Source organism: Passer domesticus, chromosome 28, assembly GCF_036417665.1.
Source record: "Passer domesticus isolate bPasDom1 chromosome 28, bPasDom1.hap1, whole genome shotgun sequence".
Taxonomy (NCBI): domain Eukaryota; kingdom Metazoa; phylum Chordata; class Aves; order Passeriformes; family Passeridae; genus Passer; species Passer domesticus.
In genome coordinates this window covers 3,935,044-3,953,104 of record NC_087501.1, presented here as the reverse complement: position 1 = coordinate 3,953,104, position 18,061 = coordinate 3,935,044, and the positions used below count along the sequence as shown (strand labels likewise).

The 18,061-nt window shown below is 51.0% G+C and overlaps 1 protein-coding gene across 2 annotated transcripts in view; it reads right to left on the bottom strand.

The window, feature by feature from the left end:
* The window catches only part of PPP3CC (protein phosphatase 3 catalytic subunit gamma), a 42,780-nt gene that overhangs the window by 5,150 nt on the left and 19,569 nt on the right, over positions 1 to 18,061 (bottom strand). The window contains exons 4-13 of one of the 2 annotated variants that reach the window (XM_064400340.1): positions 13,406 to 13,517; positions 10,829 to 10,974; positions 10,015 to 10,154; positions 9,345 to 9,422; positions 9,153 to 9,247; positions 7,559 to 7,684; positions 6,578 to 6,655; positions 4,856 to 4,937; positions 3,229 to 3,326; positions 793 to 822 (exon numbers count right to left, since the gene is read on the bottom strand). In XM_064400340.1, coding sequence (XP_064256410.1) covers positions 793 to 822; positions 3,229 to 3,326; positions 4,856 to 4,937; positions 6,578 to 6,655; positions 7,559 to 7,684; positions 9,153 to 9,247; positions 9,345 to 9,422; positions 10,015 to 10,154; positions 10,829 to 10,974; positions 13,406 to 13,517 — 985 coding nt within the window. The remainder of the gene's footprint in view (positions 1 to 792; positions 823 to 3,228; positions 3,327 to 4,855; positions 4,938 to 6,577; positions 6,656 to 7,558; positions 7,685 to 9,152; positions 9,248 to 9,344; positions 9,423 to 10,014; positions 10,155 to 10,828; positions 10,975 to 13,405; positions 13,518 to 18,061) is intronic. The other variant, XM_064400341.1, reaches the window with a different exon arrangement.

The following is an 18,061-nucleotide window of genomic DNA, read 5'->3' as shown; positions in this document are numbered from 1 at the left end:
AAAAAAAGGCAAAACCCAGAACGACAGAACAAAGACACCACCACAAGGCTCTGAACTCCGACACAAACCACACACTGCAACACCAGGAGAGGGAACAGCTAGTCCTTGGATCACAAAGGCAAAATTCTTGCATGACCAGGAGACACACGGGCAGATCTGGGAGGGATGAATCCCACTGAGGAATTTCATGTCCCTGCTCCGTCACCGCGGGGACGAGCACGTCACCCTCGCCCTGATGACACGGACCAAATGTGGAACTCCTTTGTGCTACGGAGAATTTAAGGAAAAGGAGCCCGTGCCAAATCTTTTACAAGGACTTGGCTGGCTCACAAACAACTTCCCTTGGTAAGCAAAGCCTCTGTAGAGCAGCATCGAGGAAAAATCCTCATGGATCTGTCATTCCTACACCCTACAGGCAGAGAACTGCCTCTCCACCTTGGCCTACCTGTGGGGAAGGCAGGGATTGCACCAGCACCACAAAATCCTGTTTTCTAAGGGTTTTGATGGTGCTGGCAGATTGCAGGACCTCAACCCCAAGGTCTCGAGCCGCCGCAGCAGGAACGGCTCCGGCAGCTCCAAATAAAGGTGATCCATTAAGGAATAAACTGCTCAAGCTCAAACAGCCTTGAACCAAACCCCTGGGTATTTTTTCCTTCCCAGCAGGGCCTCGTCCTCCCCCACTTCTGGTGATGCAAGAGTAAAAAGCTTCCGTTAAGGGCTGGTAAAGCTCTTTAAAATGAGCGCACGCACACACGGAGATGATTTGAGTCTCTCGCCGGGTTCTAGCCATACCTTCCCGTGCCTCTACCGCTTCTACTGTGGCTGCAATACAGAAGAACAGTGGCATGCAGAAATGAAGACAGGGAAAAAAAAAAAACAAAAAACAAAACAAATAAAACAAAAAACAGAAAAAAAAAAAGGAAACAAAAACAGAGTGACAGTGAGTGATCCGACATCATGGCTGCGACGCAGAGCCCGCGGCCCCCCAGCCCCGGTGGTGCCAAACGAGTGGCAAGAGGGGAGAAAAAGGTGACAGGAGGTGGAGAGGAAGGGGAGAAGGGGACTCCCAAGGGCTCAGGGGGAGTCTCCTTTCCTCTGGATTGATCTGATGGAAGAACAGAGGAGCAGAGAGTGGGGCTGTGTGCACTGGACAGGGACGAGCTCGGACTAAGCTGTGGCTCTGATCCCAGCTGGTGGCTCCAGGCCACCTCCAGATGATCTGTTATGTGGAATTCACCCTCCATACACGGGAGGGATCCCAGGGGATGTTTTGGAGCAGTGGGAAGGAGAGGGGCAGCCTGTTTTCCAGGGAAGGACAAGCAGCAGGTGCTGGGCTGCTCTGCTCCTGGTGCCTTGAGCTGTAACAGAAAATCAGGCTCCAAACCCAGTTTGGCTTCAGCTCCACCTCCTGAAAGTGTTACCAAGCAACGAGGCACCACAGAGCTGAGCAATGTCCCCCTTCCTAAATCTGCTGCAGCAACATCCAAGGTTTGGTAGGCCCTGCCTCAACATCTGGAAGGACGCCCTTCCCTTGAGCAGATTCTCTGGATTTTAGCCTCAAAACTGCAGCTTTTTTCACTTTGGACACAATACAGAGGCCACGTGGTCCTCGGGAGGCCGCGGAGGAAGGATGGAGCTGGGGCTGCACAGCTCTGCCCCAGATTCCGTGACTTTGTTCGGTTGGTTTTGCCAAGCCCTGCTGTGAAAGGCTGGGGAGAGGCTCAGGAGGGCAGGGCCCCCTCACTGCAGCCCTGTTTCCCTTTTTTGAGGTGCACAGGCACCCCAAAAGGGCGGCAGCCCCCCCTCCTCCTCACCCAGCAGATGGGGCTCCCATAAATTCACCGGGAGTGTGAAGGGATGTGCGAAACGGGAAAGGGTGGGAGGATGGGGAAAAGGGGGAGGGAAAGGGGTCAGGACAGGGAAAGCGGGGTGGAGAAGGGGGAAGGACAGGGAAAGGAGAGTGGGAGAAGGAGGAAGGACAGGGAAAGGGGGGTGAGGAGGGCAGGAGAAGCTGGGAGATGCCAGGGAGCGGGGGGAGCCTGCAGGTGGCGGGCGGGGCGGGTAAGGCAGCAGCAAAGGCCCAGCTTGTTTGTTCTGTCCTGGGGAGAGGCTTTTTTGGGGGAGGGGAGATCCCTGGTACCCCTGAGAGAACCCCCTGAGAGGGGAAGGTGCTGGAGAACGTCACAGCATGACCCGTGCTGTCGGGATACAGGGACAGAGCTGCTGCAACAGCCACCTTCCCACTCAGGCTCTGTTCCCAGAACTGGGGCGACGGGGCTGCGATGGTTTCTATAAAAAAAGGGAAAAAATATCCATCCTCCTCTGTGGGCAGAGAAATCCGTGAGCTTGGGAGTGATGCTGCATCCTCCCCGGCAGCAGGCAGTGATATTTGCACGTTTCTGACTCGTGAACTGTTTAATCCAGGCAAACCCCAGCCCCAGCCCGGGGAGGGCTGCAGGAAATCCCCGGTGCCCATGGAAGGGGGAAGCTGGGCAGGTGCCAGGCTTCAAAGGCCGATGGCAGGGGAGGATTAACACACTGGATTACAGGATTCCCCCTGGGATAGCTCATTCCCTGAGCACCAGCCAACATCCTTGCCCTGGGTGTGGGAAGGATCGGATCCTTCGCTCCGCGCTGCTCCCTGAGCTGCTGAGGGAGGCAGCAAATTTGGGAAGAAACCTCCACAACTACCCCAAAACCTGAGAGGAGACTTTTCTGAACCATCCAGCCCTGGAGGAACCTCGTTCCTATGGCTGGAGCTTCCTCGTGTTTGGGATTCATGACTTGACAGGGGCAGACTGGGAGGGGTCTGGTTGAACGAAGAACAAACAAGCAGCTGTGTCACTGTCACATCCACACAGAGCCGTGTCACTGTCACATCCACACAGAGGCTGTCACACAGCAGCAGCACAGCGAGGTGAGGCAGAGGATGTGCACCATGCAGCGTTAGAAGGGAAATAAAGGATAAAAACTTGCTGCAGAAACAAACAATTAAGCACTAAACATGCTGTAGGCAGGGTGCTGTGGGTTTTCTTCCTCGAGGGCACACGGGGACATCTTGGCATCTCTCCACACCCCCACCTACACCTCTGCTTACTCCTGCTTGGGAATCCTTCCTCCCCACGGGCCTGAACCCTGGCTGGGGTCCCCTGGCACCCTCCAGGCCCCCGTGGGGGCTGCTGCAGGGGCTCTGGGGCAGGGGGAGGGCGGGGGGTCAGGGATACTCACCGGTCTGCAGGGTCTGCCTCCCCCCCGAGAGCACTCCCAGGGGCAGGGTACCTGTGGGGGTCAGGCCTTTGAGGGTCAGCACGCTCTCGCTCTCCTCCCTGCAGGAAGAGCAGCACCAGTTACACACTGAGCAGGCACTGCTGCCTGGTGTGGGAGGCATGGATCATGAGAATCATGGAGCCATGGGATCACTAAGGCTGGGAAAGACTTGTGAGGTCACCAAGCCCAACCATCAACCCAGCACCACCACTGCCCACGTCCCCAGGTGCCACATCCACGCATCTGTTAAACCTCTCAGGGATGGGGACTCCACCACAGCCCTGGACAGCCCATTCCAGTACTTGGTAACCCTTTCCATGCAAAAATTTCCCTTAATATCCAACCTGAACCTCCCCTGCTGCAGCTTGAGGTCGTTTCCTCCCATATGCCACTCGTTTTTTGGGAGAAATGACCAACCCCTACCTGGCTACAACTTTCTTTCAGGCAAACGTGTCCGGAAAGAGCCATGAAAATCCACCTGCTTTATGAAGTTTTTCCCTTCTTTTTTTTTCCTAACCAGTGTTCCCCATCACCCAGTCCCCAAATTAAACTCTGTCCCAAAATTAAGCCGAGTCTCCAAATTAAACTCAGTCCCCAAATGAAGCCCAGCTCCCAAATTAAACTCATTTGCCAAATGAAGCCTAGTCCCCAAATGAAGTCCAGTGCCCAAATTAAGCCCAGTCCTCAAATTAAGTCCAGTCCATGAATTAAGCCCAGTGCCCAAATGAAGCTCTATCCCCGAATTAAGCCCAGCCCCCAATTTAGGCCCAGTCCCCAGATGAAGCCCAGTGCCCAAATGAAGCCCAGTGCCCAATTAAGCCCAGTCCCCAGTTAAGCCCAGTGCCCAAATTAAACTCAGTACCCAAATGAAGCCCAGTCCCCAAATGAAGCCCAGTCCCCAAATGAAGCCCAGTCCCCAAATGAAGCCCAGTCCCCAAATAAAACTCAGTTGCCAAATAAAGCCCAGTCCCCAAATTAAGCCTGGTCCCCAAATTTAGCCCAGTCCCCAAGTTAAACTCAGTCCCTGAATTAAGCCCAGTCTCCAAATTAAACTCAGTCACCAAATGAAGCCTAGTCCCCAAATGAAGCCCAGCCCCCAATTTAAGCCCAATCCCCAAATGAAGCCCAATGCCCAAATGAAGCCCAGTGCCCAATTAAGCCCAGTCCCCAGTTAAGCCCAGTCCCCAGTTAAGCCCAGTCTCCAAATTAAACTCAGTCACCAAATGAAGCCTAGTCCCCAAATGAAGCCCAGCCCCCAATTTAAGCCCAATCCCCAAATGAAGCCCAGTCCCCAAATGAAGCCCAGTCGCCCAATTAAGCCCAGTCCCCAGTTAAGCCCAGTCCCCAGTTAAGCCCAGTCCCCAGTTAAGCCCAGTCTCCAAATTAAACTCAGTCACCAAATGAAGCCTCGTCCCCAAATGAAGCCCAGCCCCCAATTTAAGCCCAATCCCCAAATGAAGCCCAGTCCCCAAATGAAGCCCAGTCCCCAAATGAAGCCCAGTCCCCAATTAAGCCCAGTCCCCAGTTAAGCCCAGCCCCCAGTTAAGCCCAGTCCCTGAATTAAGCCCAGTCCCCAGGCCATGCTCACCGAAGAACCGAGAAGACCCGTGCCATCTTCCCAATGGCTCTGATCTTATTCCTGATGATCTCCTTGCGCACCGTTGTCCCACCTTGGGGAGAGAAAAGAGCAAAGAGCAGCACGTTGGAGGGTTCCTGCTCTCCAGGGAAGGTCAGGATGAAGCACCTGCCTGACTCCAGGAAAAGAAATCATGGTTTTTACAGATTCACAGGAGAGAGAACGGTGCTGGAAGGATGGCATCAGGATGGCATCAGGATGGCACCAGGATGGCGGTGAGGAGGGCAACACCAACGAGATGGCACACGGAACTCGAGAGGGCTAAAGAGAGTAGAACCACCACAGGACACGGAGTCGGGGAGGTCTGGCTGGCAGGTCACCAGCTGGGCCCACACTGCACAGGATGGGACACAAATGACTCAGCCATGAGGACACGGTTTGCAAGGCAGAGCACGGAGGGGCTGACGGCTGATGGGCACCGCTGGGCTCGCCCGCAGCGGCACGCAAGCATCAGCTTTGGCATCCAAGGAGCACAGGGAAGGGCTGGCCCGAGCCTGGCAGCTCTGCTCTGACCCCACACGGACACAACGGGACGGGGGGGAGCTCCCCTTCCGCCCTACGGACCCAACGGGAGAGAGAAACAAAAACAGCACGGAGGGAGCTGAAACCAAAAGGAAAATTCAGGTCGAAAGAGGGAACAAATCCATCTCCTCTCAGCTGAGATTCCTCACATGGCCCAGTACACGTCAGGACAGGGAAGCCAAACCCAGGGCTAACATGCACCATGGCTCAGCCATGCACTACGTGGCTGCATTCAGAATCAGGTAGAAACGTGACCCCCGTTTCTCAAAGTTCCTGGAGGAACGCAGAAGGGTTAAAAAACACATGGAGCTTATGTTAAAACTGAAAGGGGATGAAGAGACTGCCCCACTAGTCAGCTCTGGAAATCCACTTCAAGGATCTGGTGGCACAGGCAGTGATAATTAAGCTCGTAGCAAATTCTAGCTGGGTACCTTTCGGATAGCTTGAAATGTAGTGATCTTCAGGGAGAGGAGACACCAAGAAACAAGTAGATGAAGACAGAGATAGAAGAAACAAATTTAATTTTCATGGGAGGGAGGAAAGAAAAAACCAAAAAAACCAAAAAACAAAACGGAAATGCAATGGGATAAGCGGGTTAGAGTCTCCACCTGGGGCCGAGGCAGCTCAGGCCCCACTTCTTGCTGCCCCCCTCAGCTTCCTCAGGTCACCACCTCACTCCTGAGTCCCCCCAAAATCCAAACTGCTCGTCAGCTCAACCACTGATTTGTCCCCTTCATGCATGGCTTAAAACCAGGGCCAAAACCAGCGTTTTTGGGGAGGGGGGTGACACGAGAAGCCACTTTACAGACGAGTTCACTGCAACAGATGAGAAGACTGGGTGAATAATTTGGTGCAGAAAATTTTGAATTGGGGGAAAAAATAACCAGCAGCCTGTGTAAGGAGCAGGAAACCATTCCCAGAGTAGCTGGCAAGAAGTGTCTGTCGCAGTGAATGTCATTTAATTTCTCTGTGACTGAACAGCAAAGGAGAAAAAAAAAATACCATTCCCTACCCAAAACTGCAAAGGCTGGGCAAAAAGGAACTGGAGACCCTGGCTGGGTATCCAGCTATAAATCAAGTGCTGCTCAGGCATGAAAGGCCTTGCCCAGCCTTTCCCCCCGCTGCTCTCTGCTGCCAGCAGGGATATTTTACCTTCCAACGTCTCGTCGCCATCCGAAATCAGCTCGTCGTCGGAGCAGATGTTGAGGATGTTCACGAGCATCTCGGTGACTGCAAGAGGCACAGACAGAGAGGTCAGAGAGGCCTGGGCCTGCAGAGGGATCTGGAGGACGAGGGAAGGATTTCAAGGTCGTCTGTCCCCTGCAAGTGGGAGCCTGAAGACACTTTTAGGCGCAGCCTGCTGGTACCGGCAGCGGCGCCGGAGCAGACGACACACGTTGCATCTTCTGCCAAGGAGGTGGATGCAGGCCAAGCACATCACAGAGGAACCAGACGTGGAGAAGGAGGTGCCAACATTCCTGCAGAACAGCCTGAGCTCCCTCAAGGTTCCCCCTCCCCATCCTCACCCATGCCACAGCCACCTGGCTCTGAGAAGGGCCAGATTTGGGGAGGGGGGGATTCGACCTTTGGTGCCTCAAAGTCAAAAAACCCTTTGGAAGGGGTGAGGGTGGAGGTGCACTCTGAACAGACAAGACTGGGGTGGAATTTAAGCTCATCAGGAAAGGTAAAAATTCTTTTGGTGAAAAGCTGAGGCAAAGTCTTGGTCATATTTTAAGCTGCCTCGCCATCTTCAGAACGAAATAAGCCTTGGATTGAAGTGAATGCTTCCCTTTTGGTGGGCCAGGAGCCAGCAGGAATTTAAAATTCCTGTTGCAAACCAAGAGAAACATCTCCAAATTCTGAGGTGGGACTACAGCACCCAAGATCAGCCCCACCAGCAATGCAGAAAGAGCAAGAAAGGAGTGTTTTACTGGTAAAAGCTTTTTCAAACAGCTATCAACAGCTGTTTTGCAGGAATTTAACCCAGTAATGAAGATCTCCTTGAGCCTGAACTGCTCTCCTGTGCTACCTGGAGCTGCAACACTCTCCCAGCACTGTGGGACAGGTTTGTGACACTCAGAATATGAGGAGCAGTCACTGGGAATCTGGAACAGAAACCCAAATCTCTCTTACCCTTTTCCCCTACAAAAGGCAAAGACCATGTGAAGACATCCATGAAGTTTGGAAGCCAGTAGGGGTGAGGGGAACAGTTGAACTGCCTGATGTTCATGACGTTGTTTTCGTACTTCAGTACAGCAGCTGGGGGAGAAAAGGGAAAGGGAATAAATGTCCATGGGCATTTCCACCTACAGAACCCTGGAATGGGCTGCATTTGAAGGGATTTTAGGAGCAGCCAGCACCACTCCCTGCAGGGACACCCTCCCTGGATGCTCCAAGCCCCCCAGCCTGGCCTTGGACACTTCCACGGATCTAGGAGCAGCCACAGCTTCTCTGGGAATTCCATCCCAGCCCCTCCCCACCTTCACAGGGAGGAATTCCTTCTCAATCTCCCATCCATCCCTGCCCTCTGGCAGTGGAAGCCATTCCCTGTGTCCTGTCCCTCCACCCCTTGTCCCCAGTCCCTGTCCAGCTCTCCTGGAGCCCCTCTAGGCTCTGGCAGGAGCTCTTAAAGTCTCCCTGGAGCCTTCTCCTCTTTCACCCCCAGCTCTCCCAGCCTGGCTCCCTCTGGAAGTTTTCCCAGTGTTAAAAACCCTTCATTATCAACACCCCATTACACTCGTGTAGCATCAAGCTACCAACTCTCCAAAATGAGAAAGTTTAAAACCATAATTTTTTGGTTTACTCAGGTTGGTTCTCAGCTTAAAACAGTGAAGCTCAAACAGAACCAAGATTCCAAGTGAGGGGTGAAAAACCCCACGGCTGGAGAAAATCCCACCATGATCCCAGAGGTTTAGGGGCAGGGGAAGTGGAAAGCTTTCCTACACTATCAGCTCCTGTGGGATGGCAGCATCCATCAACAGGGCTCCATTCTCCTGTGGCTGGCAATGAAAGCTTTATTCCAGGCCTTATGACTCCACACTTAATTGCCACAGTAACACATTAAGTCAACCACTTCAGCTCAGCACACAAAGCTCTCTTTCATTCCAGGCACAAGAATGTGACTGGAGGAGAGGGTTTTGTAGCAAAAAGAGTGTGTTTTGTGTATCAAAACCAGTGTGGTGGCAGCTGCAGAAGGGCAGGGATTGTCCCTGTGCTGGGCTGTGCCCACTTCTGGTCCCTCACTGACACTTGGAGGGGCTGGAGTGAATCCAGGGCAGGGAACAGAGCTGGGGAGGGGCTGGAGCCCAGGAGAGGCTGAGGGAGCTGGGAAGGGGCTCAGCCTGGAGAAAAGGAGCTCAGGGGGCCCTTGTGGCTCTGCACAGCTCCTGCCAGGAGGGGACAGCCGGGGGGTCGGGCTGTGCTCCAGGAACAGGGACAGGAGGAGAGGGAACGGCCTCAGGCTGGGCCAGGGCAGCTCAGGGTGGGCACAGCAGGAATTTCTGCATGGAAAGGGGGCTCAGGAACTGCCCAGATAGGGTTGGAGTGCCCTGGAGGGGTCCAAGGAACAACTGGAAGTGACACTCAGTGACAAGGTGGGGATGGGGCAAAGGTTGGACTCAATGGCTTGAAGCTCTTTTCCAATTAAATTATCCTGTGAATTTTGGGAGGGCAGAGTGGGAGAGGGATTTCCTGACCCAGCCCCAGAGCAGCAGAGCCCTAGCCTTACCCTTGTTGTTATAGACATCTAAGTAATTTGGTGCAGAGAAGATTGTGATTAATGATGGAAAGCCCGTGGTCTGGCTCTTCCTGTACATTCGGTACCTGCAAAACAGGGCAGGAGTTAAACCCGGCTTAGCAGAGCCCAAACCCCGCCCAGCCCAGCCCGAACCCCGCCCAGCCCCTGGGCTGCAGCACTCACCCAGCGTCCTGGGCTTCGTGAGCTCGGATTACGGATAACAAACTATTGTTCTGCAAAAATTCACACACTGCAGGATAACTGGAAAACAAAAAGGGAGGAGAACTCAGCTGCGAGCAAAGGAGAGCACAGAGCTCGATGGTGTTGGTTTCAGGGAGCAGCCACTTGCAGAAAACATCCAGTTTCTGTCCAGCACCCCAAAATACGCTTTATTCCAAAATTCTTCAAATTATTATATACTTTTATTCAAAAATTAATTGCAATGGGTTCTGTGAAACCCTTCCTATAAATGGACTGTCAGCACAAATCCTTCTTTTTTAGCAAGGAAAGAATATTTCCTAGAGAATATTTCCTAGCACGTATTTCCAGGTGCTGCAAACCACTCACAGCCCAAAGAAGCATCTCTGCTGCTTGAGATCCCAGTTCTACAAAGTAACTTATTCAAAGACAGCTCAACGTTCAAATTTATTCAAAGATAGCTCAATATCCAAAAACAGCTCAATATTCAAACTTATCCAAAGACAGTTCAATATCCAAAGAAGCAAAAAACAAACAAGAATTTGTGCATTAGAGCAAAGTGAAGAGAATTTCACATTCTGCAAAGGCTCACAGAGTGGCCTGACCAGTGATTTCAGTGTGAGGGGACAGAAATGCCCCCTGCACCACCCCTCACCTGTAGAAATAGGAGCAGCCTCGGACAGTGTTGTGGGCAAAATGCTCCAGGGTTTTCTCGTTGCCGTAATCCTCCGAGGGATCCGACCACAGCAGGTCACACATGGGACCAAAGGCTGGAGGCTCCTTGAACCTGTCTAACTGGAGAGGGGACACAACATCAGGAGGGGCTGTGGCAGGGCTCCTGTCAGCTGGGCTGTGCACAAATCACCAACGGGACAGGACTGCCAGGAAGCCTCTGGAGCTGTTGTGTTTTCCAGCATCAGCCTCATTACATTGTTATGACAATGGGAAGATATTATCAGCTCACATTTTAGGCAGCAGATAAAGAACTTGATGTACAAGTCACTCTAAAAGTTTTTTGACTAATCACTCAAAGCAAAAGCATACTGACAGTAGTTTTATCTAACCACTATAAGCACTTGTACTTCTGGTTAAAACAATGTTTGCTTATTTCAAATACAATACCTGCTTGTGAGTCTTAAAACACAACGTACAGAGCTCTATTATTAAGCTTACAACTTCCTAATATTTTGTTAGATATCCTTTTCTGCAGCTTATGGATTTATTTTAGACAAACATTAATATACAGACTATTGTTCTATTTTTGTTTTTCTACTTCTTACATATTTTTTCTGCTGACAAATCTTATGGCTACTGCTTAGCTCTAATCACAGTTCTGCTGTTTCTGAGGCCAGTCTTTTGCAGCTTTCTCAAAACCCTCTGATTTTATGGATTCCCATCCCCAAATCCACACAGAAGCGAGCCCCATGGGGAACTGGGATGGAAGGCAAAAGCTCCAGGAGCTGACTTACTTTCCTAATGTCATCTAGACACGTGATTTCTGGGGACAGGCCCCCGTGCACACACAGGAATTGCTGGTTGAGGAGGGCAGCGAGAGGAAGACAGTCGAAGGTGTCCATGCACGCGTCGTACACTCGCTCCGAGTACTTGATTCGACCTGCAGAGGAAGCAGTCAGGCTCTGATCAGCCACGTGCTGATCAATAAACACCAGGAACCCAGCTCCTAAAGGAATTAAAAGGGCTCACAAATCAAACTTTGCAGCTGGTAGTGAAAATACTGACTTGGAATCAATTCTGCGCCTGTGCGCTGGTGAAAATGCTGATTTAGAATCAACTCTGCACCTGGAATCAATTCTGCACTTGTGTATTCATGAAATGCTGATTTAGAATCAACTCTGCACCTGGAATCAACTCTGCACCTGTGTATTCATGAAAATGCTGATTTAGATTAAAACTCTGCACCTGTGTATTCCTGAAAATACTGATTTAAAATCAGCAGTGCATTCCTGAAAATACTGATTTGGAATCAAATTCTGCGTCTGTGTATTCCTAAAAACACTTATTTAAAATCACCTGTGTGTTTGTGAAAATACTGACTTGGAATCAACTCTGCACCTGTGTATTCCCGAAAATACCGATTTAAAATCAGCAGTGCATTTGTGAAAATACTGGATTAGAATCAACTCTGCACCTGGAATTAACTCTGCACCCGTGCATTTGTGAAAATACTGATTTGGAATCAAATTCTGCATCTGTGTATTGGTAAAAATACTGATTTAGAATCAACTCTGCACTGTACATTTGTGAAAATACTGATTTCGGCAAAATCAATAATTCTGCATCTGTGTATTCCTGAAAACACTCATTTAAAATCACCTGTGTATTTGTGAAAATACTGATTTGGAATCAAATTCTGCATCTGTGTATTGGTAAAAATACTGATTTAGATTAAAACTTTGCACCTGTGTATTCCTGAAAATGTTGATTTAGATTAAAACTCTGTACCTGGAATCAACTCTGCACCTATGTACTCCTGAAAATACTGATTTAGAATCAAACTCTGCACCCGTGCATTTGTGAAAATACTGATTCAAAATCAACTCAGCACCGGTGTATTCCTGAAAATACCAACTTGGAAAATAACTGTTGGATGTGTGAAAGAAAAGATTTTTTTAATCTGGAATTGGACAATATTCACGTGCCTCCAATTTGTTTTCCAGAACACCTGCACTGAGCTCAGCACAAAGGAGACGAGGTGTTCCCACAGAATGAACACTGGGATCCTGTGATAAATTTGGGGTGCTGCTGGAGCCACCCCATCACTTGCCACAGCCCTGCTGCACTCTAGACTCATCCTGACTGCTGAATTTGGCACAGCAGCATCACACAGCCACGGGGGCAGGAACTGCTTTTCCACAGCTCCTGGGGGGCAGGATTTGCCCACAGCAATGGATCTTCCAGGGATGACAATCCCAGGGACGCCTCGCCCCAGCAGAGGGGAAGAGGATGTTCCCATACATAAATCACAGCCTTTCCAAAGCCCTTTGGCTCTTACACCAGGCTCAAATCTGCTCAGAAATATCCTTTTACCAGCAGGAGTTCTCAGGGAAGGGGAAAAGCAGCACCTCCTGTTTGCCAAAGGGAAAAACCCAACCCCACCACCTGGATCAGCTCACCAGGAGCTCACCTGTGTGCAGGTGCTGGGCACAGCACCCAGCACAGAGCTGGGAGGTGTTTTCCAGCTCACTCCTCAGATAACAGAGCAGGGCTCATCCCCTCTGAGCCTTTCCCCACCCAGAGCTGTGGGATGCAGACACAGCACCCAGCACAGAGCTGGGAGGTGTTTTCCAGCTCACTCCTGAGCTAACAGAGCAGGGCTCATCCCCTCTGAGCCTTTCCCCATCCAACACCACCCAGAGCTGATGGGATAAAGGCTGGATCTGTGCATTGCCCACAATTATCTCTGGAGGTTGGGTTCTTGAGCAAGAATTCCCTAAAGGAGCTTTGCATTGAGTTCTCCACCTCTTTTATTACTTGGAATGACAGACACCCAGCATTCCCTGACCTTTCCTCAGCACTGCTTTAAAAACATTCAAATGCTGTGCACAAAGCCATCTTTTAACTGACAAAACCATCTGAAAGGTAAATGATCCTCCCCAGTGCAAACAGGGAGGAGCAAATCCTTCCCCCGTTGCAGCTCCAATCCCTGATCCCAGCTGCACAATCTGGAGCTGGAAGGCTTTTGGCACTGATTCCATGTTGCTGGGCCTGGAAGTCAGGGAGGGGAGGATGTGTGTGCCTGGCTCATCGAGGGAGAAGTGCTCCCATTTCTTCCAGCCACACTCAGTCTTTGAAACCAAAAAGGCCACATTTGGTGCCTAACAGAACTTAAAGATTTGGGGTTTGGGGTGTTTTTTATAGCAGAAGAGCAGGAAAACAAGACAACAGGTTTTTACAGCTCTGATGCCACTCAGAGGCACAAAAATTGAAGCCCACGCCTTCTCACAACACCTTTTTTTTTAAAAAAAAATATTTTAAAATGTATTATTTAAATGGATTCAAATCCTTCTCCCACTGCTGATACTTACATTCCTGCTTGAAGGTGAAGTATTCTGTGAGGTGCCTGCACTCGTGGTTCCCTCGAAGGAGGAACAACGTTTTGGGATGATTTATCTTTAAACTCCATAAATACAGCACGCACTGCAAGAGAGGCAAACAGGGGATGTCAGAAAATCCTTTCCCAGGGCACTCATCAGCCTGAGACTGCACTAAGAGGTTCTGGGAAGACACCCAAAGTGGAACCCAGCTCCATAATGGGCAGTGGATCTTCTCCTGGCCAAGTGGGGAAAAGCCACCGGGATTTCTCTATATTAGGGCTGACTTGGAGAAGTGACAAATGAGGTCGTGGCCAACAGAAAGCAGCTCAGGGCTGGGTGGGGGCAGCTTTGCTTCCAGCACAAACCAAAGGAAAAAAAACCCAACCCTTTTGTAGAGCAGCAAAGCAGAACCAGCTGTTTGCTCCAGATGTTCCACTGGGATGGAGACCAGCGGGAGGAGCAGGCAGACGTTTGTCCACAAAACACCCGGAAAATTCAACTTCACCTTCCCCACCGATTTCCCCCCTCCCTGGTTTTTCTGCTTACACTACAGTCATGTGAAGTTCAAGCCCAAAACAGGAAAAGCAGAGCCCAAAAAACAAGCTTAGCTTAGCAAAGCTCTCTGGCTTTGAAAAGGGCTTTCCACATCCCCTCTGCGAGCAGCAGCACCTGCGAAACCGGCGCCTTTGATGAGGCACAGACCAAAGCCAGGCTGAAACAGGGGTTTTAGCAGAAATAGTTCCTGCTGGCTTCCCAAAAAAAGCCTGAGGGAAGGGCTGGGAGGGCTCACTCAGCCCGGGGTGCTCGGGGTTATCTCACACAGGGCAATGTTATCACACTGCTGCGGAGTGCTGGAAGGACAATCCGTAAGGACAGCAAGCCCCAGGAGCTGGATTAAAGTCTCTACCAGGAGCTTACCCTGGGGGCTGGCAGGCTGCAGGACATGCCTGGGAAACAGGAACCACCAGCAAGCCTGTTTGACACCCTCCAAAATTCCCAATCTGGGGCACAGATCCCCGGGAACCAGCTGGGAACAACCTCCAGAACCCAAATGAAGCAGTTCCCAGTTGGTTCCAGCACAGCCAGCTCAGATCTGGTGGTGGTGAAGCACTGAAGCTGCAAGGTAAGCTCTGCATGAATCATCCCAGCTGATCCCAAAAACCCCGAGGAGCTGTAAAGCACTGCCTGTGTCTCACTTGGAATTCAACCCCACATTAACAACTTGATTAATTGGGAATTCCAAAAGAGAACGGGGCCAAGGCCAGTAGCAGAATCATGTTTTACTGCATCTGTTACCAGGAGGAATGCTCCCAACAAAACCATTTATAATTATTCTGGGATTTAAAGCTTTAACCTCCCTGTGTTTGCAAGAGAAATGTCACTTTTCTGGGCTGGCAGGAGAACTCTGAGGTTGCTATAAATGAACCAAATGACTTGGAGGAGAAGCAGCCCTGGCATCAAAGCAAGGCAGAGACACAGCATCAATAGGGGAGGGTTTGGGATGTATGGAAGGTTGGCAGCCTGCAGAAGAGAGATTTTAAAACACATTTGAAGGGGTTTAAAGTGAAATGGGGTTGAATTTGGCACCACAATTCTTCCTGGACATGCCAGGGATGTGGAGAGCGACCACTCCCTGAGGCTGGAGGCACTTCCCAAGGATGTGGGGACTGCCAGGTACCAGGAGGACACCGAGTAAAGGACACTGAAGAGCCCTCGAGGGCTCCAGAGGGGCTGGAATGAGGAATGAGGGAGTTTCTACACTTGCATGCCTCAGATGCTTCCTGGTGTTTTGCACAGATCCCTTTCCCAGGAATTGATTCCTGCCTGCTTGCAATAGCCAAGGAGCAAATCCAGGCAGTCCCAGCTTTTTGGGCTTAAATAATCTTAAATAATCTCCTTCTCTCCTTATTCTGCCTCTCAGTGTGAAGCCCAAAGCCAAGGGTTTGATCCACTTGGAAAGCTCAGCAGGACACAGGGAGGGAAGGAGGGAATTCCAAGAGGAACTGGGGCTTGCAACCCCAAAAATGCAAGAGGGGCTGGTGCCAAACCTGCCCCCACCATGACCTCTCTCATCATTCCCAAAATCTGGCATTTGTAAGGAAGTTTTACACACAGAGCCTGCCAGAGTGGGAACAGAGGCAAAACTCCAAAATCCAGCTCCACTCCCACTTCACAGGGCTGGCTGGATCTCTTTAATACCATTCTGTATAAAAGTGCATTAAATCAAGATTAACATATAATTCCATAATTAGACAGCAATCACGTGTCCTGTCATAATTGGATTGGAAGAACTGGCCTGGGAAAGGTGCATGCCATTACCATACCACTTTTCCTGATAAACTTCCTCTTTCCATGGATTCTGTTCCTGGTCAGAACAATTCACCAATTTAACAAAATTATTCCATTCATTGTATTCCAGCTTTATGGACTGGGATGGTCCTTCCCTACCACGAGCACAGACCTCCCTTGTGCCATTCTGGGATTTGGGGCTAAAAGCTGAATGAAAGGAGCATTTTTCCCACTGGGAATCCTCCAGCAGGGCTCTGCCTCATCAGCATCTCCAGTGGGGGAGTTCACCCTGATTTCCATGCTGCCTGTCAGCCCTGCACGCTGGAGCTGGGATCTGTGGCCAGTCAGTCTCGCTGTCACAGCAGGTTTGGGACAGCAAACCCTCCCAGAGTCCCCTTCCAGCAGCATTCCAGCTTTCACACGCTTCTTCCCTCCCCTCTCCACTCACAACTCTTTTCTTAAAAAAAAACCAAACTAAACCCTCAACCAATCCACTCTCCATGGCCTCACTACACTGGGAATTCATGTTTTTAAATGAGCATTTCCCTCAGCCAGAGGCCCAGCAAGGATTTGTTGAATGATTTGTTGCTGCCATCCAGCTGAGCTGATGAACTGAGAGGCCTGGGGGGGGCTGGGGTCTGAAAGGTTTTGTCTGAGCCACAAATTCCTCCTTGTACCTGGACAACCAAACACCTGGAGCCACAGGGAACACCTGGAAGGGAAATTTGGCCCTTACACCTCCTTGGCCTCCAGTCTGGCACCGCTTCCTGCAATCAAACCACCCCCTCCTATTTCACTCTGCTAAAAGGTCACGGTTATGGAATCGTGGAATATCCTGAGCTGGAAGGAATCCACAGGGATTCCAAGGCCTGGCTGTGCCCAGGACAGCCCCAGCTGCTCAGATCATCTCCCCATGGAAGCCCAACCTGGTGTGGTGACTCACGAGGCTGCTGCTGCTCCCCACCTTCCCCGAGGTCACACCACAGGGAAAACCTGGATGTTTTTCCCTCTGGGATACTCCAAACCTGCTGTTGTTTCACTACAGAAAGCAGATTTTGCACATCCAGGTGGGAATCTCTTTCCACCCAGGTGAAAGGGAGAGGTACATAGGAATGAAAACTTCTGGATTCTGCCTTCTCATGTTTGCAGTGTGTTTGCTGTGCCCATCAAAGCTCACCCTGAGCTGTGGGATCAGAGGGATTCTCCAGGGAAAATCCATTGCATTCCTGCTGCAACATGGGGGAAAGGCAAGGAGGAGAGGGAAAAGCAGCAGGAAATAAAAGATAAAACATCCTTTTTGTCCCACCATCTCAGTTCTCCAAGGCCATGCATTGTCTTGGAATTCTTCCATATTATCACAGGCAGAGAGGACAGGGGGGATTTGAACTAAAAGGGGATTTTGGGAAGAATTCCTTCCCTGTGAGGGTGGAGGCGGCCCTGGCACAGGTTGCCCAGAGGAGCTGGGAAAGATTTCCTCATCCCTGGGAGCATCCAAGGCCAGGTTGGACAGGGCTTGGAGCAACCTGGGATAGTGGAAGGTGTCCCTGCCCAGGGCAGGGGGTGGAACAGGATGGGATTTGGAGTTCTTTCCATCCCAAACCATTCCATGATTCTGTGATGATCCCAGAATGAAGAGACCAGGGAGCTGATCCCCAGCACTTCTGGAGATCTGAGAGCAAAACCTCCATGTCAGATCAGTCCTGGGCTACGAGCAGGGAGGGGGAGCAGCACTTTTCCACCCTGATCCACACAATCCCTACACACACACAGGGCCCAACACCTCTCATTTGAAGGCTCGTGGGTTAACACCAAAAAAAAAATTCCACCTTTTCTCTCAGAAGGAGCTGCTGCTCTGGAATATAATCCCTTTTCCAGGTGACCACTGCAAACCCAGAGGGACAGTGGGATGTGTCCTTCCCCTTCCTCCCTGGGGGGCTCTCCTGGCAGCAGCACCCCAAATCCCCCAGCCCCAGCCCAGCCCTGCCCCGGAAGCTGCTCCTCGTCACACCTTGGCTCCCCGTCAGCATTCCAGAGCGTGGGGCTGGAGGGGAGCCAGGGGCTGCTGCAGCTCAAGCTGTCAGCCCTGCTCTCCCTAAATCCTCTGCAGAATCCTTCAAAGAACCCCTCGCACTCATCCCTGACAGCTCCTTCCCAAAAATTTTCACTGGGGAAGATTCAGCTCGGCTGCTCCTGCAGCCTCTTTTCTCCAAGAGAAATCCCTCCCTCTGTTATTCCAGCTGATTTCTGCCACATTTCAGCCCCTGCTCCCCCAAAAGCTTTTCCTTACGTTGCTTCCAACTGGGAGAAGTGCTGCACTTCCACTCAGGACTGCCTCTGTGAATCCAGATGGCTGCAGTC